The sequence below is a fragment of the Gouania willdenowi genome, chromosome 6 (assembly GCF_900634775.1).
Source record: "Gouania willdenowi chromosome 6, fGouWil2.1, whole genome shotgun sequence".
In the NCBI taxonomy this organism is placed as follows: Eukaryota; Metazoa; Chordata; class Actinopteri; order Blenniiformes; family Gobiesocidae; genus Gouania; species Gouania willdenowi.
The window spans coordinates 56278023-56305491 of NC_041049.1; the positions used below are offsets into that span (position 1 = coordinate 56278023).

Consider the following 27469-nt stretch of genomic DNA (forward strand, 5'->3'; position numbering starts at 1 on the left):
CCCCTGCAGCTGAGGCTTGTACCTGCCTGTGGATTTCAAAGTAAAGGAGCGCAGAAACAATGTATGCTCTGGACTCTGAGGGCGTTGTGTGGTTGTATTTAGTGTTTATAGGAATGTGTGATGAGTTGCGTAGTGCAGTGATGAATTCAGCGTTCCTTGAGGTTTACCTAACCCCCCGTATTAGTGGCAGGACCATTAAATCACCTCCAGATGTTTACAAGCACAGCGTAACTGATCATTTACAACCAACATCGCCCTCCTCAACACTTTTACTCTTTGCTCCTTAGTCCAGGTTAATGCCTAATCCTAACACGAAGCCTAATTGCTCAGGCCAAGCCCAGTTTATGGGAGGGAGGTTACAGTGATGTTACACAGCAGTCAGTGCAGAAACATAACCAGATGCATCCTGGAGCTCGTATCAGCTAATTCTGTGAACGGAACCTTCAGTCCTGACCATTGGCAGCCATGCCGAATAAGTCCAGTATGTCCAAGGCCTTCGCCGCCGCCTTTGCCGTGCTGACCATCTCCATCATCAGTGGAATCATCACCCTGACCATCCTGTACAAGTCTGAGATTAACATCTTGAACCCGACGCCACCTCCAACCTTCTCGCCCACGACCACGGCTCCACCGCCGGACAGCCGTCTGCCAACGAACCTGGTGCCCGAGAGCTACGAGATCTTCCTCCAGCCTTGGTTTCACACCAGAATCATTGAGATGGTCAATGTAACCAGTCCTAATCAGACTATGCTCTTCACTGGAAACTCCACGGTTCACTTTCACTGCACCCAAGCAGCGCGCAGCATCTACCTCCACAGCATGGACTTAACCCTTTCCAACCCCTGGGTGATGAACCAAGACACAAATGAACAAATTGGTGTTTCTGACTTGGAACAGCAGGAGGACGTCAACGACTTTCTTAAAGTGAACTTGGAGGAGGATTTGATGGCTGGAGGGAACTACAGTTTGTTTCTGGCATTTGAGGGAGAGGTTTCAGCTTCTCTTGAGGGACTTTATGAATGCGTATACATTGAAGGTTATCCCAAGGATGAAGATGACGAAAACGCCCTAAGGTAAGTAACTTCTTCCATAGAAAAAGTCCCATGTTGAAGAAACATTTTAAATACACTTGTAAAAGTATTTTTTTTTCTTCTAAAAATAAGTTTGTAGAACTATCCTAAAGTCATTCTAAAGCTCAAAACTAAAAAAAGAAAAACTCAGCCAAGCACTAAATGTCCTCTCTGCCAGATATTGACAGTTATCTGGAACAAACCCGACATAACTGAGTCAAATTGAATAAAGATCTGTCAATTATGTACTGAGATGGCATTTATTTAAATTTTCGCCAGTGATAAGAAATGGGATTCTTTGATTATTGAAACTGATCCAAAATCAGTATTTTGGTCCAGATCCCCTGTGTAATGTAACAGAATCTTCCATGGTTTAAGGCAGAGGTAGGCAACTTTTATTACAGCGGGGCCACATGATCAACATTCATGACAGCATTTAGAATAATGAGCGATATGAGCATTAATACAGCAAAGAACAAAACGTTTTTATTGTAATTTTGTGTGTTTTTCTGTCATTCTGTGTATGTTTGTTGTTGTCTTACTCGTGAGGCATTTTGTGCATTTCTGTTGTCCTTTTGTGTATTTTTCCTGTAAAATATATGTTTTTTGGAGTCATTGTGTATTTATGTTGCCATTTTGCATTTTTTAAAGTCATTTTTGTGTATTTCTGTTGTCGTTTTGCTTGTTTGTTAATATTGTGGAGGGTTTGCAGAGTCATTTTTTGTGTTTGTATTGTCTTTTTGTGTACGTTTGTTGTTATTTTCTGTAATTTTGTTTATTTTTCTGAGTAATTTTTGTATTACTGTTGTTGTATTTGTTAATTTTTGAAGTATTTTCTGTTTTCTCTTGTCTTTTACTGTATTTTCCTGCAATGTTGTAATTATTTGTATTTCCTAATGTATTCTTGCTCTTGTTTTGTGTATTTTTCCGTCATTTTGTACATTTACTTTTGGGGCCGCACAAAATTAGACCGAGGGCCGTATGTGGCCCCTGGGCCGCCAGTTGCCTATGTGTGGTTTAAGGTCTACTTTTGGTTCATACTTTGTCAGGAGGTAATACATTTATTTGAAATATTAATTAAAACTAGCATTGTGTTTTGTATTGGTTATTTCACTTTTGTTACAGATTTAAAAATTATAGTTTTGAGTGTATTGCTCAGCAAAAATGTTGTTGCTTGTTTCTGAACAGTGAATCAAACGATAACATTGTAGCTGTGACTGAGCGTCACATACTGTAAAACCCACCACCATGACCAAAGTCCTTAACAGGTATGTTGTTTGCGGTGTGTAGGCGTTTTGTGTGTATATCTTTTGAAATTAACAGATATTGTCTGTAAATAATTTTCTTTAAGATGTCTAAAATGTGTTTTAAGATGTCTAAAATTTGTTATATGCAATTGTAGTTGTGTAAGGTTAAAGGTCCCATGTCATGCTATTTTTCACCCATCTCCATTTGTTCTAAGAACCCCAAAAACATAGTATTTGAGGTTTATTTTCCAAAACTCACCTGTTTTCCAGAGTTTTAGCCTCTGAAAAGTCACTTTCTGAGCAACTCTACAAACAGGCTGATTTGTGGCCTATTTATGCATATTCATGAGTAGGCGTGTCTATAGACGGGGCACTGACTTCCTCATCTCCGCATGGTGACGTAGGGCCAGAGGACGACCCGCCCTCCTCCCACCCACTCCGTAGCCGAGCTCATGCTGCTTAATAAACATGAGACAGAGCGTGGGGGCGGGGCGTTTACTGGAATATACATAGACTGTAGAAAATACATACATTACACTGCGCGAAGGATGTTGAAATGCTCACCATCGTGGGCGTGTCGGTTACATGTCAATCACGGCAGAGATGAGGGAATCAATGAAAAAAGCACTTTGGGCATGTGTATGAAGCACAAATAGCACTTTTGTGATGTTTAAAGCACAGAAAAGTTGATTTAACATAACACGGGCCCTTTAAAAGATAAGAAAAAAAAAAATTATAATATTTGGAAGAAAATCGGTGTTACCATGAGTCATTTGTTTGGAAGCAGTACACCTCTAATCTCTGATCTGGACTAAGCATATGTCTAAATAGTTATATCTGGTTCTGATAAAATAACCAGATATAAGTGCTAGCAGGCACTTAAAAAGTAGGAAATGTTTACGTTTCAACACAATTTCTCTTAATTTATTATTCAATTGTTTCATTTTCTACATTTCATAGAAAATCCCTATGTAGTTGTTTTAGCTACAAACAACTTTTAACTAATTGTAAAACATGTAAAATTTGGAAAATCCACCTTGCATTTAATTTTTTTAATATCATATTATTATATATAACATGCGGTTACACCAAATCTGCAGCTTCTAAAAACATTTGTCACAATGTTTCATGTTATTGAAAGATGGTTAATTTAATACTAAATAAAAACATATTTAACTGTACTAAGTACTAACTACATCTATCATATGTATTTATAGTTGTGAGTTTTAATCCTGCAACGTTAATCAGATTTTAGATGGAGCTCATTTGTGACTAAAGCTCCTGAGGGACCCTCACATGGTCCATGAAGGCAACGTGGTCCCCGCGAACACCGCGTTAGTGACCCCTGTTGTAGAGTTTTCCAATAAATAAGTATCACTACTTATCTTCAGCTCATGAAGAACCAACTTAACCAAACAGAACATCCTGTTCTCAGGTTTCTTGTTGCCACCAACATGGAGCCAACACATGCCAGAATGTTATTTCCTTGTTTCGATGAACCAGCAATGAAGGCAGAATTCCACTTGACCATCATCCACAGACGAACTACATCAGCTCTGGGAAATACAGCGATTCTAGGTGAGAGGAGGAAAAAGTATGTAATAAAGAGTTTAATAAAAGTTACCGTCAAAGGTTTTAACAGTCCTTCCTTTCTCTCAGTCTCCAATATTATAGATGATGAATGGAAATACACTCAATTTTATCCAACACCAAGAATGTCCACCTACTTGTTCGCATTTGCCGTTTCCGAGTTTACATCAATTCCCTCGTCTCACGAACGAGTGGAAATAAAAGTTTGTGTCATTCCAGAGATTAATCTTTACTTCAGTACAACTGTATGAATGTACTGTATATCATGTTTACGTTAACGTCATTTTTCTCTTGTGCAGACGTATGCACGACCTGAAGCCACTGAAAAAGGACACACAAAATATGCCGCCCACATCGCTGGATCGACTCTGACGTTCTTTGAGAAGCTTTTTGAAATTGACTATACACTGGGGAAGCTCGGTAACCATTTGTTTTGAACTTATGTCCTTCTACAACTGGTATTGTTCTTTTCTGACAGATGAAGGTTTGTTGAACATTTCAGATTTTTTTTTTTTGCTCACACATAATGTGTGAAAACACATTTTTAAAGGACAGTGGCTGAGAAGTGCAAAACACATTTACAAATACCACAACAAATATAAATTTTTCAGCAAAACGCTTGTATGAATGCCATAACAAATTTACATATGAACTAAAAGAAAAAATGCAAATAGCAAAACTCTTACAAATGTTGACACAGATTTAAAATGGTGCATTGTAAGTGCAAAAGTTCTTTTCGAAATTGTAAATTTGTTGTGGAATTTTTAAACATGTTTTTGCACTTCTCAGCCACCGCACTTTAAAGACTCTCTATAGTAAACACAGCATATTTGTTGCTTTAGTAAAGATTGCAGATTGTCACAGGTTGCATTTGTATAAGGTTTTTCTCTTTACCTTTACCTTGGGCCGTCGACCCAAAGTGAGCCGGTCCAGTCCACTACGTTTTACTTTTTTTGACGAGCGAGTGGAGGCAGACATGGTAACAGGTGGCCAAAAAATGGTCCAAAAGTGGGAAAAACGTGGCCAAAAAAAATGGGTAAATAAGAAGGAACTAGGTGGTATGTAATGGCAAAGGGTAGATTAAACGGGCAAAATGTGGCAACAATAGTGAAAAAGGGCAAAAATGTGGAACAAAAAGAGGCAAAATGCAGGGGAGAAAGTAAACAAGTGGTATTTATAGCTTGTTAGGATGTAAAGTGGCCAAAAAATTAAAGAAATGACAAAAATTGGATAAAAGAACAGGCAAAAATTGACACAAAAAAGGAAAAAAAATAGATATTCATTGGCAAAAGGTAGTTAAAATCTGTAAAAAAAAAAGTGTCAGAGCTTTTTGAAAATGGGACAAAGAATGTTGCAAAATGGCCAAAGGAAATAAGTAAAAAGGGGTTAAAATGTTTCCCCTTTTCAGGTTTTCTGGGGGAATAATAATTAAAATGAAGACATAAAGAGCATAAACCCACTTCTCAACATTCTGTGGTAAACACAAGGCTGGCTCATAAACATTCACAAGCCTAAGTAAACACACCGCCGTATGAATATATGATTCAACACACACACACACACACACACACACACACACACACACACACACACACACACACACACACACATCTAAAAATATACTAATTGAGTCAAATAAAACAAAAAACTAAACCATATTTATACAAAAAGTACACAAAATGACCACAGAAAGGCACAAAAACATACAAAATGACTCCAAAAATCATATATTACAAAAAAATACACAAAAAAACAACAAAAATATGAAAATGAGTCACAATACACAAAACTAAATTTTTATACAAACAATACACAAAATGACAACAGAAATTCACAAAACTACAACAAAAAATGTACAAAAAAATACACAAAATGACTTCAGAATCACATTACAATGGCGACAAAAACAATAATTATACAAAAAATGCACAAAAAGACAACAGAAAGATACAAAAATACACATAATGACTCAAAAAAACATACATTACAGGAAAAAAATATATAAAAAAATGAGTCAAAAAACAAACACATTTATCATGCGCATGTCCCTTAGAATTAAACCAGGGAAATCGCACACGCTATTTTACTTTGCACCCACAAATAAACCCCTTTATAACAGTACAGAGTACAGAGTATAGTAAAGAGTAAAGTTTACTTTGTTTGTGCACATTTCAGCCTCAGATTCAAAGATCACAAACTAATGCTGCCAGTTAACAACACATCGACCTACAACACAGCCCCGATATGAACGTACATCACATAGTGATAACCACGGGGGATTGAAGTAACTGCATTCGCTACAGTTGCGTTTGGTGAGAACGCAACTTCACTCCTTCGCTAGCGAAAAAAACAATGGCGGACTTACGCAAAAGTTTTAATTGAGTTGGGGGTGGAGTCCATGGGTGGAAAAAGCAGCGGGTATTTGTACTGTGTTGTAAGATTTACACAAACCACAAAGGACTGGATGGTTTTATTTCACATTTTGTGACACTCAAGTTACCTCATATGTGCTCAAAAACACTGCAAAATTGGATTTTTCATAATACGTTCCCTTTATTGTTAGCCCATCTGCTTAAACATTCTGTTGCCTCTCAGCTCCCAGGCTCATTCACCTTTGTTGTTGATTCCTCCAGACCAAATTGCGTTGCCAGACCTGGCCTCCCTTGCAATGGAAAACTGGGGACTTATTACATATGTGGAAGGATCCCTGCTCTTTGAGGAGGGAGTGTCCTCGCTGCTACACAAAGAAGATATCGCCATTATCGTCGCACATGAGCTGGCACACCAGGTCAGGAGCCAAACTGTGGGCAACTGACACTCAATGGCATTTTGATCATTCTCATATTTTATACATTTTTCATCAGTGGTTTGGAAACCTGGTGACCATAAAATGGTGGAGTGATCTCTGGCTAAAGGAAGGCTTTGCCACTTACTTTTCATTTCCTGCAGTAGATTATGTAGAGCCCACATTTAAAATGGTGAGTAGTATTTTTGTCTATACTGGTAGTAGATTTACATGAAATTTAATCTACCTACAATTTAGTAACTGATGGAACAATTGGTTGGGATTGAATAGAATCTTTAAGAGCTTTAGTTTTTATTAGTTTGAAAAAGGGTTTTCGGGAAATCCGAGGCTGAAAATTGTCAACTAAAGAGTAAAACTTTAATGCTGGTGCTTGAAGACAAAACCTCAATGTCATCATTACAGTAATTTTTTTAATTCAGATCCATCAAACAATTCATTAGCCCATTAACGGCTGCAGCGAGCAGATTAAACTGTTTATACAAGGAAAACACGCACATTAATTATTATTATTATTGATGATGATGTCTTTGGTTTTTACCACAATTCCATGTACATTACATTTTCTTCATTTGTTTCTTATTTTTTGAATATAGGAAACCGAACTTAAAATGATCTTTTTCATAAATAGTTTCAAATACTGATATTTATTCTAGCAATTGACCGACCTGCATGTATTTTTCCTCAGAAAGACGTGTTTATGATGGAAACCCTTCATTTTGCTTTTGAGGCGGATGCTCTCACCTCGTCCCATCCTCTCAGCTCTCGGCCTGAGGACGTCCAGACAATTGATGACATTAGACAAATGTACGACTCCATCACCTACAACAAGGTTAGGAGTCACAATAGTGAATAGACACAATGCCTCATCCCCACCACCAAGATTTCACCATGGCTTAGTAGCGCTAGCCAGTGTGGCTAATTCACAATAGCAAATAGCAACACAGGTTTGTTAGCCGCCAGCTAGTTTGACTTTAGAATTACTGTACAAACCCAAACACACAGGATATTATCAAATGTTGAGTCAAATGTTAAGTTAACAAGTAAAGATTCTATTTCATTAAAACATATTCTCTTAGGAGTATATTCTCCCGTCTGAATTTAAGAGCTTTTTTGCGCGCCTGCAGTTACGCACTTCTCTCCTACGCGTATCCTTCGTTCCAGGCTCCTGACACGCCTACCGCGCGTAGGTAGAACAAAACCACGGAGTCTGTGAATGAAGGCAGGCTGAAGGAAAGGAGGCGGTGATGTCATTTTTTTGGGCTGTCTAGAAATCACGGAACATGGAGTTTTCCCAACGCTTGTAAATGTCATTGAAATCCGTGAAAATGATGAAGTTCACTTTTAATTTGAAATGCCTTCGTTGATCATTGATCAGATTATTGCAGTGTGACTGAGGATCGGCCACATTCTTCTGTTCGAGTCACAGTTGATCATCATCGTCGTCGCTGTAAAGCGTGACCGAGTTAAATGCTGGAGATATGAGGAAATAACACGGGCGCAGAGCGTCCTGCTTTAATACAGAGGGATGTTTACAGTGAAACAGAACTATTGGCTTCCATAATACGCAGTTTTAAATATAAATTGTTTAAAGCGACCTGAGCTGAGCCTCATTAAAATATGTGTGGGAACAGTTTGTGTTCCATCCTCATCTGCATATGACAGCTTGTTTCACTCTGTAGTGGATCAAACTGTGACTTTACGTTGGACATAGTATGAAAATAGTTGAATCACTGTGACCAACGTGGACAGAAGTCTGCGTCCAACGTGGACAGAAGTCTGCGTCCAACGTGGACAGAAGTCTGCGTCTGTCACAGTTTTAATTAATCGCGTAGCAGCAGCAGCTGGGTGATCACAGCTACATTACATTTGATTCCATGCGGCTTCAAATGTAACTAAGTCCATATTTCTAGTGCAATATAATGTTTCACCGTATTGGGGCGCTGCACTTATTCCAGGGTTAGAAGCGCGCAAGAGGAAAAGGACTTACGCACACCGGAGAATGCGCGTAAAGCCAGATTTGAATGAGAATGCCCACATTTCAGGGACGCTCCACCCACAGTGCGTAACTTGGATGAAGTGACTGACTTAAGTATAGGGGGGAATAGCACACAGCTAAAAACAGTGCTACTGCGCGGCTTTTTGGACTTACGCGCATGGGAGAATAGAGCCCTTAGTTTGTTGAAATAAATACTTGGGCTATTATCAACATTTTGCAACAATGTGAAAATGCTGAAGCCTAAGCTGAAGAGCGCTAGCAAAAAAGCTACTTGCAGTAGCTACTTACTCTAGTACAAAGTTTAGAAAGCCCTTTGGTAGGGAAAATACTAAAGTTAGAGGAGCTTTATTTTATTTATTTGGTGGTCTTGTTGATTATATTATTGATAAAGAGAGGAAAATTAAAGTTTGTAGTTGAAGTACTTGGCCTCTACATAAATGGAAGCACTCAGCTAGACCATTCTTGAAGATTGTGACACTGACACAAAACAGACTTTTCATCAATTTTTCCCCTTGAGATTGTGTTGCAGATGTTTGAGAGTAATCAAAATAATTTGAATAGGAGTGCATCAAAATTCAGTATTTGTATTATTGATTAGTATTTTCTATAGTGTTTCATTGCTCTTCTGAAGAGCATTTTATACTAGAATATCCAATCCAACAAACATGCTAATTACACAGCTACATGATATACAGCATTTTAGCTTCGTACAGCACCACAATGGATTTGTAATCAAGCAGTTTTTATGTGCTTTATTATCATTGTCCATACGGCACCAGTTCTTTCATTGAACTCCTCACATAAAACTGTCTGGATTAAATCAACAGGATTAATAATATTGCGTTAAAAAAACACACACACAAAAAAAAACCTCAGAGCTTAATAAAATTCACCTTTTAGGTACAGTTTTGTTGTCTGTCTCATCAGTGTGGCGAATTATCTTTCATTATGTAATTTTTCTAAGTTTTCTTTTTATTATAACCATTGGTTTGTACGATTAAAAAATGTATTTCTTGCTATTTCCATGGACTTTTTGTTTGCTCCTCCCTCAGGGTGCCAGCGTGCTGCGGATGCTTGCTGACTTTGTTGGAGAAAATGTTTTCAACAATGGGATCAAAGTAAGCCATACACTGTTTTTGATTTCATGTCATTCTTTATGATAACTCTTATTTTCCTCCAAAACACAGTTTGTAATCAGGCTGAATGGTTACTTTGTACTGTTACTGTTTCAATCACTTTTTTTTTTTTTAACGTCTTCCTTCTAAGTGTTTTCAAGCTCATGTTTAATCATCATTTTGTAGTATTTGGTAACAAAAGCAAATTACCATTTGATTTTTGAAAAACTGAACACTCAGAGAGTTGTTTGAAGACTATTTTATAATGGAATAAACCATAGTTTATCTTTATAGCTGCTGTGTTAGTAGCTTATCTCAATTGTTTTATTACAGCTCCTTCTTGTCATAATGAGTTTATACATCTCTCTAATAAACCAAGGAAGTTCTGCGTGTGCGTGCGCGCACACACACACACATCTAAAAATATACTAAATGAGTCAAATAAAACAAAAAACTAAACCATATTTAGACAAAAAGTACACAAAATGACCACAGAAAGGCACAAAAACATACAAAATGACTCCAAAAATTATATATTACAAAAAATACACAAAAAACAACAAAAATATGAAAATGAGTCACAATACACAAAACTAAATTTTTATACAAACAATACACAAAATGACAACAGAAATTCACAAAACTACAACAAAAGATTTACAAAAAATACACAAAATGACTTCAGAATCTCATTACAATGGCGACAAAAACAATAATTATACAAAAAATGGACAAAAAGACATCAGAAAGATACAAAAATACACATAATGACTCAAAAAAACATACATTACAGAAAAAAAATATAAAAAAATGAGTCAAAAAAACAAACACATTTATCATGCGCATGTCCCATAGAATTAAACCAGGGAAATCGCACACGGTATTTTACTTTGCACCCACAAATAAACCCCTTTATAACACTACAGAGTACAGAGTATGTACACCTCTTTGTACATCCAACCTTCAAACACATACTCATTTGGTCATAATTGACAACTCTACTTAAGCTCCTCCCACTATATGAATACATACTTCTGACAGGCACCGTACTAGTCTGTTCAATCAATAAACTGTCATCATATAAACTACGGGGTACTTTTTGTTTCAACTTATAGAAAAGCATTAGAAAGCTGCTAAATAAAAGAGTAATCTTATATTTTGTTGGTTAGGCTGTATATTGTAGCCAACTTTTGAATATGTTTGCAGGTTTGTCATCATTAACTTGTTTAGATCAAGATTTGTTATTTCTTTTGGGATCAGTTTGTGACTTAAAGCTCACGTCACTTCTTTTTTTTTTTTTGGGATAGACCACTGAGCCTCTGGGCTAAAACATGAACTTTCTCATGTTGTCAATGAGATAATGTCAAACACCAGTTTCTGTTCACAGATCCATGATCTGTTGAGCAAAATGTCAAAACCGATGTTTGGAAATTAAACAATTTAACATCTGGTTCATGTCTGATTGACTGCAAAAGTCTGTGTGCTTTATCCTGGTGTGTGTCCCACCTTTCTGTGTGTATAATGTTTCCCGTGAGAGATGTGATGATTTACTGGAAGAGAATTATATTTGAAGAGGCCGATTTTAACATTCCCTTCAAGTCCTGCAAGGCCTGCAAATGGGTTTCTCCAAGCATTTAAATTGATATTGTGTTGGGTTTGGCTTCGAGCAGCTGTGTTTGGATTTTGTCCTCGACCCCATGAGGCTAATTTTTTAAAACTTACTCTAAAAAAAAGAAAAAAAATGAGTTTCCCAAAATGCTGTTCTTCAACTCTGTTCTGCAGATGTACCTGAAGGCATTCCAGGGAATAACCGCAGACCAGAACGACTTCTGGGAATACATTCAAAAGGTGAAATCAAGGTGACATTTTTTGAAAAAGTTACGATTGGGCTGGGAGAAAAAAACGATTTAATCAATTAATCTAATTTGTAGATAAAAACGATTTTTATTTTGTAAATTTGAGTTAAAAAAAAGAATTTCATTATTTTTTATTTTTTTCAAAAAAAAAAAAAAAAGTTTTTCGCACCACAGTTTTTCTGACTTTTTCGCTCTCTGTCCTTGTGGGTTACCGTAGCGTGATATGAGCCAGCCCCCTCTTTGTTTACCCTTTGAGTAGGCTATATGTGTGCCATAGGCACGTTTCAATTTTTATTCCCACTATGCTGAGATGCTAAGGGTAGAGCTATTTTTTTGTTATATGTTATAAAATATGTAGTTATCTGATTTCTTAATCAAATAATTTAAGCTACTGTGAAGTTGCTGTTGTACTTTTACTTAAACCTGGGTTAAAGCTTGAAATTGTTGAATGACAGAGAATCATTTACTTTTTATTTTGGGATTGTTCTATGCATTTTAACTCTTGAGGACAATCACAGCAATAAAGTTGCACTTTTGACATTTTATCTGATGTCTGCAGTCATTTTGAAGAGCATTGAAAGAAAAAAAAAAAAAATCGAATCGAAACTCAAATGTTGCTTTAAAAATTGCCCAGCCCTGTTACGTTATATCTGTTTACTGGCAACACCACAAGTTGAATCCAAATCATCAGAATTATTAAAGTTGCAAAGTAAACATGAGGATGCATGTGTACATCTTTGCAAATATCTAGAACCACTTAAGAGTACACTATTGAATAACGTAACCTGAGTTTGTGTTTGTAGGCTGACCCCAGCAGTGCCATCTCCATTGCTAAGTTGATGGACCCTTGGGTCAATCAAATTGGGTATCCTGTCATCACCATCAACACAACTTCAGGTGAAATCTACCAGAAACATTTCCTGTTCAACAACACTGCTGAATCCAGGTATGTGCCTGAAATTCAGAGAATGGGGAAACGTAAACAGAATTGAAAATGAATCAATGCCTGGTTACATTGATGTGAAAATGATTGTGAATGTTTCCTCATGTCAAAAAGGTTCTGCATTAGATGGATGCACAGTTAATGTAGTCGTCTTTTAGAGTACTATGAACTTATTATAATGTCCAAGAAAACCCTTTTGAGATGATTTGACCCATTGCTACATGGACAGTCATCTGAAGACGTTACATTGTAGTCACATGGTTCAAACCAACAAATGCTGGACTTTCATTAAAGTGATTAAAGCCAGCTGTGAGGTATTTTGTCAAAAGTACATCAGTCATCTGAGTATGTTGTAGGCAGACCTGCATGAAATCACTGCAGCTGATTACAGTAAATTATACTGTGTAAAGGCAGTGTTTTGTTACCACGTTGCTGCGGTGAGTCATTTCACCTGTTGTGACCTGTTCACTGAGGTCCTTCTTAAACCACAGGAGTGTCAACCAAAGTTAGTCATGTTACGTACACACAACCCTGAGGATTTGTAACGTGTTGCTGATACAGATGATTTTTGAGTGTATGAAACGTCCTGGCCACATCTTAACATGCACCCTGTCTTTTGTTGGAATAGCCTTTGGTGGCAAATCCCGATCAGATTCATGTCAAATACATCCGACACATCGATGGTACTGCTGGATGTCAGAGGACCAGGTAACAGACACACGGACACAATCTCAACGTAAACACAGGTCTCTGAAAAAAAATGTCATGACACGCTTTGTTTGAAGATAAGGAGACAATAGCCTGTTTAAAATCAGGCTTAAATAAAAAATACTTTCTATTTGCTTTCGTCACGATTACTGAAAAAATATGCAAACGAACTGCAAGGTGCAAGCATGGCCAAATATAAAGACCAAACAAAAACTTGTTAAGTCAAGCTTTCAAAAGATATACAGTATATAGACATATATGGTTCCTTTCCCCCACATATTTGTCTTTTATTAAGTTGTTATTGTCTGCGGCCCTCACCCACTTTTAGCATAAAACCATTATTATGATTATCATATCACACACACACACGCGCACACACTGTTGTATAATATATAAGATTTGTAAATAGTCTATGGTAACCTGTCAGCATTTTTTCTGTAATTGTCTCTGTCTTTGTTATGAATGTGGCAAAAAAATAAATAATTATAATTCTAAGTTTGTGAGGTAAGAAAAGAAAAAAGAAGTGGTCCGACATAACATCTGGAAGGAGGCGTTTATAGTTCATGGAGGCAGTTAGAACAAGTGGATAAACCAAGTTAGGATATTGCAGACAGAGAATGTGTACATATATTAAGAGAAATGATTGATAAACTGCCCACAACATCCACCTAAAGATACAAATAAGTCCATGTTTTTCTGTCTATATTTTATTGTATTGGTATGACTGACATTCAGCCAATGCTTGTCCTTATCAGTAAAGAAGGAGGAGTTTATTTCTAAGAGTGGAGAGTGGATCCTGGTGAACGTGAACAGCACTGGATACTATAGAGTCAATTACAACCCAGAGAACTGGGAACGGCTCCTGACGCAGCTGGAGAGAGACCCACAAGTGAGTTTTGGACAAAAATCACAGAATGAAACATAAACCCAGATTATTGTCATCAGAGGATAGGGTTGTTACAAGAAAGAAATCCAAACAGGATAAGGGCTGGAATTCCCCTGTTGGGACCAGATTGGAAATGCAGGGACTCGCATGTTAAACAGGCTGATTTCTGTGACTTGAAACTGACTCAAGGCCTTTGGGAGGAACAATGAAACTATCATTTTACACATGGAAAACCTTTACAAACTAGGAAGAAGAAAGAAACAGTGATGTCTGAATTGTCTTTGGAGGACCAGAAAGTAATTCAAACTGGCCTCAGCATAAAGAATTTAAGCCAAAAAAAGACAACAGATAATTGTTCTGTCACTGAGCTAAACTGTAATCCAAAACTAATCCATTTTTATGATTTATAATTGAGTACTATATAGTCAAAAGGTTTTTCCTTTAAAACACTAACTCAGGTGTTACATATCAACATAAGACACTTGGGCCAAGTTTTACTAGCCTCTTTTATCAATATATCATTTATTGATCAAGTGAAAAGTCCAAAGTCCGGTTGATGAGAAATGTGTTAATCAGAAACACCGTTTCATTGAATTGATCGTCCTAATGCAAAGAGAAATGTCCGTTTGGTTTTTTTTTCCAGCGGATTCCACCGATCAACAGAGGGCAGCTCATCGATGACGTCTTTAACTTGGCAAGGTACCAACTCTGACTAACATTAAAGAAGAAATCGAGAGAAAACACGAAATTAAAACAGCAAACCACATTTATTTTGTAAAGTATATTCATAGTGGATATAGTAAATAGTTTGATGATCATTAGTATGTCCATGTCCTTTTCCTAGACATCCTTCATTGTAGTTTTTAAATCCAAATCGACCTTTCAGTACAGTCCAAAGCAACAGAAAACCATTTGTTCTAATTGCAGATACTAGTAGTTACATTACATCAGAACAATTGAAGACACACACATAAACAGAAGCCTATTCTTAACTGTTTTTGGATAGTTTTGAACTCACAGGGTAACGAAAGAAGCTCAGTACTTTGGGGCTAATTTAATTTATTTTTTCTTCAGAGCCAAACTGGTTAATGTGACTCTAGCACTGAACTTTACCCGCTTCCTGAGTAAAGAGAGAGCGTACCTTCCCTGGGATTCAGCAGTGAAGAATCTTGAATACTTTGTCATTATGTTTGACCGCTGCGAGGTCTACGGTCCAATGCAGGCAAGTATCTTCCAAAGAAAATGATCATTAGTGAATAAAGACAAAAAATGAAGAGACTTCAAATGAGCCATGTTCGGCAAATTGTGATGTAGTGATGACTCAAGGAAGTGCTCCATTCATGGAACTCCAACTGGTTTAATGCAGTTAAAGGCATCCGATGGTTCCCATGGTAGCGAAGACTTTCCCGTTTTCAGGTGTCTTCATTGTTTAGTTGTAAGAAATGAGTTGATCTGTAGTAAGATGGCTCATATTGGCATCCAAATGTTGCACCTATTGGCATTTTCCAAGGCCGGTTTTTCATTTATTGGTGAGTGCAACGTCAAAATCCATCCACTGTAATGATCCTGGTCGTCTTAGGAATAATGTCATAATGTCCAAGGAAGATGATAACATTCAACCAAGCTCTAAAATGGCAGATTTAAATATTATTTCATAATACACTTGTCTGGGAGCAGAAATACAAAAAATTAGCCTGATATGACGAGAAAATTATGCGAAAGCTGATTGGCTGAATGTTGCCCACATATAAAGGAATATTTGAAGGATACACGGTATAAATGACTCCAAAAACTTTTCCCACATGAATTAGTAACAGTTTGATTAATAGTAAGTTTTATTTTTCAGCTTTTGACCATCATATAAAGTACATTCATGTGTGCAAGTTTAACCACTCACCAGCCAAACTCCTATCTGCACGGGAGATATCATTCTGCGATTGACAAACACCACCAGCAGTTAATTTAGGCACAATTAGGCTACGTTCAGACTGCAGGCAAATGTGGCCTAAATCAGATATATATATTTTTTTTTTAATCCGACCTACAGCATATCCAATCTGTTTGGCCTCTTTCATTTGTGGTCGTAAATCTGATACGTATCTGATATTTTGCAATGTGATTGATGTCTGAAAGGCCATTTATCGCATTTATCTGACCTTTATGTCATTTAAATGCAAAAAACATCACAATTCTGCATCTCAGTACGAGCAGCGGGGAAAATAAAATAGCCATTGAGGAGGACGGACTGGAAAGTGGACAGTCTTTAAAGGTCCCATGTCATACTATTTTTCACCCATCTCCATTTGTTCTAAGAACCCCAAAAACATAGTATTTAAGGTTTATTTTCCAAAACTCACCTTTTTTCCAGAGTTTTAGCCTCTGAAAAGTCACTTTCTGAGCAACTCTACAAACAGGCTGATTTGTGGCCTACTTATGCATATTCATGAGTGGGCGTATCTATAGACGGGACACTGCCTTCCTCCTCCCTGCACGATGACGTAGGGCCAGAGGACGGCCCGCCCTCCCTCCTCCCACCCATTCCGTAGCCGAGCTCATGCTGCTTTATAAACATGAGGCAGAGTGTGGGGGCGGAGCGTTCACTGGTACATACATAGACTGTAGAAAATACATACATAGCACTGCACGAAGGACGCTGAAATGCTCACCTTCGTGGGTGTGTCTGTTTACATGCCAATCATGGCAGAGAGTTTCCTGGAGGCGCGGCTTCTCCAGCTGAGTGCCACGTCAAATTTGTCATCAAAGTGTGAACGCGTCATCAAATTGGAGCGAGGTGTTTGGGCTCACCCTGCAGTAAGAAAGGAGCAAATCACCCTCTAACTAACGACTGAGGGAATCAATGAAAAAAAAAACTTTGGGAATGTGTATGAAGCCCATACAGCACTTTATGATGTTTAAAGCACAGAAAAGTTAATTTAGCTTAACATGGGCCCTTTAAAAAAGTGGTTGACCGTTATGATGCTGACTTCGGTTGTAGAGAAACACACACGCCGAGGCGTGACTGCGTGGTAAAGTATTACCTCAGGAAATCTTTTGCACATTGGGTCACTTCAGTGTTGCATTCAGTTCATACTCCAAACTGATATGAGTCGCATTTAATGTGTAATATGAACAAGCACTAAGGGCGTAAGAAAAAATCTATTCGGGGATAAATTGCGATATTTCTTGCGCAATTACCGTATCGATCCAAAAAATGTCCAAATCGATTTTTTTAATGATGTTTTCTAACATTTTTTTTTTTTTTAAATTGCGCTAACATATGCATAGCACATAAACGGATGGTCACTAGATGTCAGTGAACCACATCAGACCTTGTTAAACTACCTCACTCATCAATGCATTTTAGCTATAGCACTTTAGCATACTGGGCACTTTTCTAGATGTATGTTACATTTGTACAATAATTTAATTTGACAGTTTGATAAACATAACACTTGGTTTTGATCTAGACCAGGGGTCTGCAACCTTTACTCTGAAAGGAGCCATTTTGTCTAATCTCACCTGGATTAAAATCCTTCTGGAGCCGAAAAAATACCTTCTCAATGAAGAAAATAGTGTTTAAAATTCTAAACACTTAAAATAGTATAGAAAAATGTTATGAGTTAATGGATTGAAAGGGTTACAAAAAATAACTTGAATTTGATAACACATGATCATGTGATGTCACATGCCAATTGCTCATTTCTTGCAACATATCAAGCATGCATATTAAGCCGACATGTTGGCAATTAAATAAATCTTTCCCCAAACAAATAAAATCTCTATTTTCTTCCAGAATAGTGTTTTTGTTAGTTTAGTTATCTTAAAATTTATGGTTAGCCACAGGTGCAGGAAAGTTGTTGGTTGATGAAGTAGGAAGATGGCAGAGTTATTGCACAATGTGATTTATTTTTTAGCTTAACAAATTGTTTTATCATAATTGTATTTGAAGTTAATGTCATCAATCATCGATACCCTCTGTAAGAAAAATAACAATTCATTGTTTTTTATTCTTTTAAAGCTATAGGGAGCCATTGCAAAAGAGTAAAAGAGCCACATGAGGCTCCAGAGCCGCAGGTTGCAGACCCCTGATCTAGACATTTGCTTGTTCTCACAAGTTTGAAAAAATAAAATAAATCTTATACCATTTTGTATTTGTCAAGGTGAATTTTGTAATTACTGATACAATGTTATTGTATTGTTTAGTATTGGGACATATCGTATCGTGACATGCAAAGCGTGAATCGTATCGTATTGTTAGATTCATGGCAATGGACACCCCTAACGAGCACACAAAACTAAAAAATTGGACTTCTCCAAAATACGATGCTGTCTGAACGTAGCGTAAATGAGTGACTAGAGTTCTAGAATGTTATCCACTGATGATTTGGGTGGCAAGTTTTTTTCTTTAATAACTCTTCTGCAAATTTAAAGTGTGTCGGTAAATGTTGCTGTAACTGACCTTATTCTGAAGGGCACTACTGCAGAGATGAGTCATTAGCAACTTCTCCCGTGACCCGTAACCCTATCTATTACAGGGATTATTTAGAAAGGCATCAGATTGTGTTCAAGTAAAGTTGGCCTATAGTTTACGCTCATCCATCCAGTTGTCAACTCACACCCATTTATCCTGCCGTGGGGTGCACACAAGGCAGTTATCGTAGGGATAACAACACACGCGCCAAGTCACACACTTGATCACTCCTGTGGTCAGTTTGGGAGTCTCCAGTGAACTTAATGTACAAGTTTTTGAATTGTGGGAGGAGGTCAAAGGGCTCAGAGAAAAAAAACACACACAAGCTCAGGGAAATTACGCACGCAGAGAAAAGACGAGATCCTGAAAAGGGTCGACAGCTGGACATCAGATGTGAATGTGGTTGAGGGATTACTTAAATCTGGCAAAAATAAATTTAATACCTTATTGTGTCTTGTTTCATAGTTCCCCCACTGAGGCTTTTGTTTCCATTTCATCTAAGTGGTTTTACAATAAGAACAATAAAATCCAAAGTAACCATAAAAGTTAACTCTAAAGGTAGTAAATGTGATTTACTGCATACATTTATTTATCTTCACAACAGACATTTATGAGTAGTAAACCCCTCCCCCCCCACACCACAAGATTTCCTTTAAAGTTCTCTCTGCCCACAGACATACCTCCAGAATCAGGTGAAGGGTCTGTACAACTTCTACAGGAATGAAACAGACAACTCATCGGTGCCACATGATCACGCCTCACAGTGAGCAAACACAGATTTTTTTTTTTACTAATCCAGCTGCTACTCAGAGCTGTTGTATACAGACAGGACGTAAACCCTGGGTGATGGTTTACAGATTTACACATGGCTGCAATTGAAAGTTTTTTACAAATCCACTGTGTAGTCCAAAAGCGCCAATGGAGAGCAGATGTGCTCGTTTATGGCTTCATCACATGCACACATGTTGATGACAAATCAGCACATGTGCACTGTTCATGGACTGCCGATAATGTGTGAGTGCTTATGAGGCACAGAGCCTAATGAAGTAATAGAGGTTGTTTTGGGTGTGTTCAGATCATAGACTGTAAAAAAGATCAACGTCACGTCCTCCATAGTTCCCACTCAACGTTCTTGAAGCCAGAATACGGTGCTTAGGGGTGCTGCCATCTTGGAAATTTGACATCATTTGGAGCCAGAGTCTGCGCAGTAGGGTCCGGCGGGAGGAGCCCTAGTAACACACTCCGCCCATTTTGCATACTGCCCAATCATCGGCTGCCAATCACCGTCAGATATGACGTCAAGTTCCGTTTTCAACCTCAAATAACTTATTTAAAAAAAACTTCACAGAAAAATGAGCATTTGAACACAGAGTCGGGCGATAATAAATAATGATCACAGCAGAGTTCAGGTTTGGAAAAAAATTATGTGACAAGTATTTTAACTTCACAGTTTGACCAACTTCCAATCCGTTATCATTGAGGAGGCGGGGTTTCTGACTGATACTGCAGCCAGTCAGCAGGGGGAGCTAAAAAAAAATAGCTTCGCGTCCTTGTGAGAGTGCATCGTCCATCTTTTTTTACAGTCTATGGTTCAGATACACTCACATAAATGACTTCATATACATAACAGCACCGTGTTTTCCATACAGTTGTTAGGCCCTAGTTCTAGACTAAATCACATTTTAATCAAGTATTTATTGAAATAAATTACACTTTGGTAATAGTGTCATAGTTATAAATGGGGTTAGGCAGTATAAGTCTTGATTTCAGCCTAAAACCCTTCAGTTAGGTATCTTTTAGCTCTTGAAATACTTAAAGTACATGTTTTCTTATTGTAATGTACAAGATCTCTGAAAACATGTGACGTGTGTTTTAAATGTTTATAATGACTGAAGAAATAAACTACTACTACTACTACTACTACTACTACTACTACTACTACTACTACTACTTCCAAATAGCTTTCTTAGATATGGATTAAAATAGTCTCAGACTTGTCCTAGTCTTAATTTAAGTAATCTCCTACTAGAGCTAATCCAGGTCTAAATGAAGATTTAAACTGAACCCGTCCACCGTGTTTAAACTGTGTTTCTTCTCACTAAGGCATAACCAGATCACTGCCATAGACGTGGCCTGTTCCAATGGACTTCCAGAGTGCATAGAGATGGCTAAATCCAAATTTTCCAACTGGATGAGGAGCAATTCCACCAACAAGTACGAACCTTTTGTTACAGTTTTTCCTCGATTGATAAGACACTTTTCCTGAAAAAATACCACACATTTCCCTAAACACTGCACCCTATTTTCTTTATGAGGACACAATTCTAAAAGCACTGCACACTTGCTTCAAAAGTGCACTGTATTGTCAAAATCTTCATTTTCGAAATGAGTACCACACAGAGCACAGAACTGTAGCACATTGCACTGCTAAATACAAAACACACTCTTTCTCACTGTGTTCACATGAAGTATAGAAGAAAAAAATGATACAGTCCTTATAGTAAACACAAATGCATCCTATGAATCAGTGGTTCTCAAACTTTTTTGGCTCCTGTAACCAGTGAGCATTTGACAGTAACTAGTACTGTAACGCAATATATTTCAAAAGAAATAACGCCGTTACCGCTACAATACGGTGCGTTTGTCCGTTACTTTGCTAGCAGCAGTGTACTTCCTGTTTACAGTGGCGCTACATATTTTTGCAGGATGCCGTGCCCAACGCGGTAAAACAGTAGAAGAATAAGCATTGTCAGCGTGTTTCTGTTTACATCATCTGCGCCAATCATGACGAGTCAATGCGAGAGCAGGACGAGCTTCTCAGAGTGGAAATACGCGCATTATTTTTGTCTCCAAAAGATGCATCAGTGAAGCTAAGCTAACGCTGCGACTGGATTTTAACGGACTGTGACAGTTATCCAGGGACAGGTCAGCCAAACTATTGCACAGTATGTTGTTGTAAATATGCAGCCTGTCGCTACTGCTGAGTCACTGCTAACAGCAGCTCATTAGCCTGATATATTTAGCATTGTGTAGCTGAGAAAAATGCTGTGAATTTGTTTTTCCACATTTATTTTCATAAGCATTTTCAACAGCAGAATGTGCACCTGGAATATGCACAGCTTACTTTACATTACTGTGCTAAGGCTGAAAAAATACTGTTTTAATTTTGGAGCAGCAGTTTTGAGCTTTATATGTACATCATTTATGGTTGTTTTATAGCAGTTGATCAACAGTGGATTATTATATTATTACAGCACTGATATGAAGCTGTAGACACAAATTACCCAAAATAAATAATACATTCTTTAATTCTAAGTAACTCGATTGCGAAGGCAATTGCGTGTTTTTTTGTTGTTGAAGAATATATTCACGGCTATCTACAGTAGATAAGAAAATAAGAAGCTTCGTGAACTAACTGCTATATACAACATATGAAATATAAACATTGTAATAAAGAAACCTAATTTAGTCTGCTAAAATATTCGGAATGTTTAAAGAGAGGCATTTTATAGACCTTTAAATTATATTTTAACATTCTGATATGTGTTTGTCTTATTTACCTGTGGGTGGATGTGCCTAGCAGCACCATAGCTTTAGCATAGCTAGCTTGCTATGAAGAGGACAAGATGCCGTTTCTGAGCCCTCTCGAAGGCAGACTCGCTCTACGGTAGTGCGATAAAATTATTCCAGTAAAAGAAAGATAGAACAGCTCCATTTTAGGGCGTCTGATGGTGGATCCGCTGACAAACTCCTCCTGCGTGAAGTACCGGTGTAGTGTAGAATACAGATTCCAGACCCTCATCCCTCCTAACTGCTTAGATCCACCGCCTCCTTTGGTCTGGGTCCGTCGGAAAAGCGTGGTTAGACAGGTACGGCTGTTTTCTTGCCCCACAAGAGCAACCACGCCAATAATGAGCATGTTTGTCACTGTCTAACGCTAAAGCTATAGCCACAGGAAGTTGTTGCACACCACTTCCGGTTTAAAATGCGGAAGTGTGAAAAAGTTTATTCAGCATAGAATGGTTCTTTTGAGTGTTTAAAGTATAGACTGGGCGTGTCTTAACTGCACCAGGAGCCCCGCCCACAATCAAGGTTTTTTTTTTTTTTCCAGCTGGGATGCATTTCTTTTTTTCAGCATCTTTCACACATTGTAACTTGTGCTCATTTAAAATGTGGAAATCTGATATCAGGAATGTGAAAATGTTTGATATTGCCTAAGGTTACCGAGAACCCTCTTTTATCTTTATTGGCATATGGAAGCTTTCATCATCCCTTTATTATATTGTGCACATTTTTATGCAGCGTTTGCATGTTATGGCTCGTTTCTCCCACTCGCAAAACCCAACAACTAATCATGCACGCTACAGATGTCAACATCTGCCAATTCTGGTTGCAGAGTACAGGATCCGCCCCTTAACGCTGACCTGATTCATTGTAAACGATTAATAAATCTTTCAAAAATGAATTCATCCAGACCAAGATTGAGAACATATGTCATATGTGTCCAATTTAAGGCCCGCGGGCCAAATCCGGCCCTTTAGAGCATCCAATTTGGCCCACAGCAGAAAGTAAAAACAACAGAGAAAACATGAATTATTGTGTAAATAACTACGTAAATAATCCAGTTGTAGATTTCTCAAATTCAGCAACTCCACAATATTTTAGGGACATGTTTCTCTTTGTGTCCCATGAATGCAGTCATTTTTAATTGCAAATTGTGGAAAGAATCTCATTTGTTCCACAAATCTTGCAATTTCTCATGAACAATTCCACAAAATTCCTTTAAATTACACAAAACTCGGTAACAAAATCAATATTTTTTAAAACTAGGGCACAATAATGTTAAAGTTGCTATTTTTCCCCCACCTAAAAGCTACGGCCCGCATTAGGTCAAACTGGTCCCCTGAACTAAAATGAGTTTGACACCCCTGACATACGTTAAAAAGATAGATGTTTTTTATTCTTTAAAAAGGAGAAACAAATAAAGTAGAACACCAGCATTAAGGATTCTCAATTACATCAATGCTACTTTTGGGGAAAGATTTGAAAATGTACCAGAGTAGTTTAATCCAGGGGTTCTCAACCTTGGTGTCGTGAGACACTGGGAAGGGGTCCCCAGATGCCAGATAATTTGAGCCCATTTTTGCTTATTTTCACCCTTTTTCTGCAACTACACCAAACTTGCCATATTTTAACCTATTTTCTTGCCATATTTTTGCTCCTTTTAGTGCATTTTTGCTACATTACTCTCATTTTTGCCACTTCTCTATCAAATTTCAATGCCTTTTTTGCACATTTTTCCACTTTCAAGACATTTTTTGGCACTTAAAAACCCTTTCCACCACTTTTAACCTCTTTTTTACCATATTTCATATTTTTACCAATTCAACCACATTCAAGATTTGTCATGCCGATTATTTGCCAAATTTAAACTGATTGTTCCTACTTTTTTCTGCCACTTTTAAGCCAATATTGACACTTTGAACCCCCTTTTTAATTTTTTTACCACTTTTTCTGTCCATTTTTAGCCACTCTAATGTCTTGTAACCAATTTCTGTAGTTTTTGATATCGCATTTCACCACCTTTTCCACCATTTTTGGTGACTTTGAACCGATTAAATTTTTAATTTTTTTTACTATGACACAAATTATAATACTTTATATAACAGTGGACAGGCCCCCAATAGATCTTCCCTTTATCCCCCCTTATAGATGGCCCTGTCTCTACTTGACTGTTATTCAATGTTCATGTCTGTGTTCAACCACCTTCAGATACAATGGGGGTCACCGGTCTCTGGCACCTTTATTTTGGGGGTCATGGGTTGAAAAGTTTGAGAACCACTGGTTTAATCAACAAATAAAACAAAAGGAATTAGTCCATAAGCGTATAAAGAATTGTGAGTATGAATGTATGTGATTCAGCATCCACCCCAACCTGCGCTCTATGATCTATTGCCATGCCGTGGCTGCCGGTGGGAAGGAGGAGTGGGAGTTTGCCTGGGACAAGTATCAGAGCTCCAGAGACACGTCTGAGAGAGAGTACCTGCAATACGCTATGTCCTGCACCAAGAAGATCTGGCTTCTGAACAGGCAGGGGCTCACACATGATAACATCCCTGTCCTCACAGGCACTCCTGTGAAAAGTTGAAACCCAATCATGTTGGCGTGGCTTGTCAAGGGTCTTTCTTATCTCACAGATACTTGAAGTACACTTTGGACTCTGAGAAGATCCGCTTCAGGGATGTTGCTTCCACAATCAGCTTCATAGCCATGAATGCAGCGGGTCAGGCACTGGCATGGAACTTCATCCGAGCACACTGGGGAACACTCAGTCGTGGGTAGGTTGCTGGTTCCATGCAGGCATTGGCCTCCACTGATCACCCTTTGCACGATGGTGCATTTCATTTCAATCTTACTAGCAAGTTCCTTTGGTAACACTTTACTTGAAGTTTTATACATAAGGCTGACATTACGCAGTCATTATTATGACATGACACCTGTTATTAGCATGAATAAGGTGTCATGAAGGCTGCCATTAAGTGTTGTTTGTTACCTTAACCCTTCATTACCCTAACCTTAACCCTAACTCCACTAGATCCCTCCACCTAACACCAAAAATACCAACATACCTCCAAAGGTGTCATCATTTAGCAAAAGGTATCATAATGTACGAAACGACATTGATGACAGTTTAATGGCAGCCTTCATGACACCTTATTTATAGCCTGGCAATAAGCCACACCCACTTCCTTACTTACATTGGTAATGCCGCCGTTTCTGCTCACTTCCTCGGTTCGAAAGAAACCGAGCTAATCAGAGCCGTACAGAAAGAACGTCATATCTCCTGCGCCAAGCAGTATCAAAACAAACATGGCGTCCGTCACGGAGAAGACGTTCAGTTCTGCTCTGTTTTAAGATACTTAAGTTGGATATATTGTTGAAACCACAACAAAAAGAGGCTTTAAAACCGTAAGTCTGTAAAGTACAATTTTCCTGTCCGCTCCATTTAGGGAACTGGCTTATCTTGTCACACTATGGGTGTCATGTCGGCTCTTCGTTTGATTGGTTACTCTGCGCTTGTTTGTCCCGCCACGCTCAGCTTCCCATAACTCAAACTTCCTGTGACCGCTTCCAGACTAATAGCCTGTATTAAACATTGAATAATACAAGGAGATTAGGATGGATTCCAGACCTCATTTATGCTAATGAAAAATGACAGCGTAATGTCAGCCTCATGTATAAAAGTTCCAGTAAAGTGTTACCGCTAGTTTTTAATATAAGTGTTTTAAAATCCAACACATTGATTAAAAAAAATTGCACTTTTACTCCAGAACACACAATTAGCAGTCTGCATTCCATACAAGTGTCAAATTTGATTTATTAGTAAATCATGGATTACAAAAATTGTCAAGCAAAAACAACAATGCCTTTTTCCACCTTTCAGAATACAATTGTTTTGAGAAAAAAACAACAAAAAACACCCAAGTATAATAAAAAAAAGTTTAAAAAAAAACTAACTAGAGCTACAAAATTGGTCCATTGTCAAAACAGTTTAAATATGTTTTTTTTTTTTTTCATTTTTGTGTCTACCAGTATCATAAAGTATTTATTTATTTATCTAGGATTCCATTTAAATAGAGCTGACCAAAATAAAAAGTTGCATGTTGATTATTATTTATTTATATAACCAATCACTGCTAAATTTGACTTGTAACACTACAACATGACTTTGCATTACCTTTAATCAGAACTGTTTGTGTAACTTTGTCGACGACTTACAATATGATAAGAATCCAATCTAAAAATCCATCAAATCACTGCAGTTTTTAGAAAAACTTTCTACTTTCCTTTTTTTTGTCATTATTTTTTAATGATTTATATTGAAAATGATTTACAAAGATAAACTGCTGCATAATCCAGATTGATTAGTCATAATCAAAGTATAACCTGTGATTTCTCATAAACTACAGCCACCTAAAGCTCTCCCGCTGCTGCTGAAGGAAAGCAAAGATCTGTGGTTAAGTCACCTAAACGAACCCATAAAGATCTTATGACTATAAACAGCAGCTTATAAACGTGTCACATAGTGCAAAGGTGCCCCTTTCCCAATGTGTACCATCACTGATTGTGCTGTTACCAGGTAGCTAAAGTGATTGACATGAAAGTTTGTTTACGTAGACGCCACAAGTTTAATATCATGAGCAAACAGTGACACGCTTGGTTTGGTCACAGGAAACTTAACAATGCTGAAATGCATACATTTAAAATGCACAAGAGTCCACAGTGATTGGAATTACAGGTGTTTACCGCTTTCAGAACATTGAACCTCAGGTTAAGCACTCATATTGAATAATCCAGATCTGCCACTGTAAATGTAGACGTGCATTTTAATGTGCTCAGACATCAACATTTAGTTCTCTTAATCTGGCAGTTCCTGATTAGGAAGCTTCAGAAAGCAGTCACTGATTCTATAAAATAAAAAATAAAAAACACTTTATTGTTAAACTATAGAATTTCCACACTGTAAAATTATATTAAACTTTACATGGATATTTAATGTTTTGATATAGTTGTGCCACATTGTATCTGTTGAGTTTTACACCTGCCAAACACTCTTGTCTCAGTGGATCAGTGCGATGTTCTCAAAGCTTTTTGTCAATATTTTACCAGAGATGAGTCAACGATGATCATGGCAGTGACTAACAGGTTCTCCACACAGTTTGAGCTGGAAGAGGTGGGTTTATTATCTTTAATCTTACACAGATGGAGCAACAACAGTCA

General features: G+C 37.6%; 1 protein-coding gene across 1 annotated transcript in view; it reads left to right on the forward strand.

The window, feature by feature from the left end:
* The first annotated feature begins 272 nt into the window (after positions 1-272).
* Positions 273-27469, forward strand: part of anpeplb (alanyl (membrane) aminopeptidase-like b) — a 28883-nt gene continuing 1686 nt past the window's right edge. Inside the window, exons 1-19 of the mRNA XM_028450630.1 lie at positions 273-1073; positions 3753-3895; positions 3977-4110; positions 4207-4327; positions 6541-6695; positions 6772-6885; positions 7399-7542; positions 9762-9827; positions 11607-11672; positions 12484-12626; positions 13252-13331; positions 14087-14220; positions 14861-14916; positions 15292-15439; positions 19363-19451; positions 20792-20902; positions 24611-24778; positions 24886-25026; positions 27359-27422. Coding sequence (XP_028306431.1) covers positions 466-1073; positions 3753-3895; positions 3977-4110; positions 4207-4327; positions 6541-6695; positions 6772-6885; positions 7399-7542; positions 9762-9827; positions 11607-11672; positions 12484-12626; positions 13252-13331; positions 14087-14220; positions 14861-14916; positions 15292-15439; positions 19363-19451; positions 20792-20902; positions 24611-24778; positions 24886-25026; positions 27359-27422 — 2685 coding nt within the window. The 5' untranslated portion in view covers positions 273-465. The remainder of the gene's footprint in view (positions 1074-3752; positions 3896-3976; positions 4111-4206; positions 4328-6540; positions 6696-6771; positions 6886-7398; positions 7543-9761; positions 9828-11606; positions 11673-12483; positions 12627-13251; positions 13332-14086; positions 14221-14860; positions 14917-15291; positions 15440-19362; positions 19452-20791; positions 20903-24610; positions 24779-24885; positions 25027-27358; positions 27423-27469) is intronic.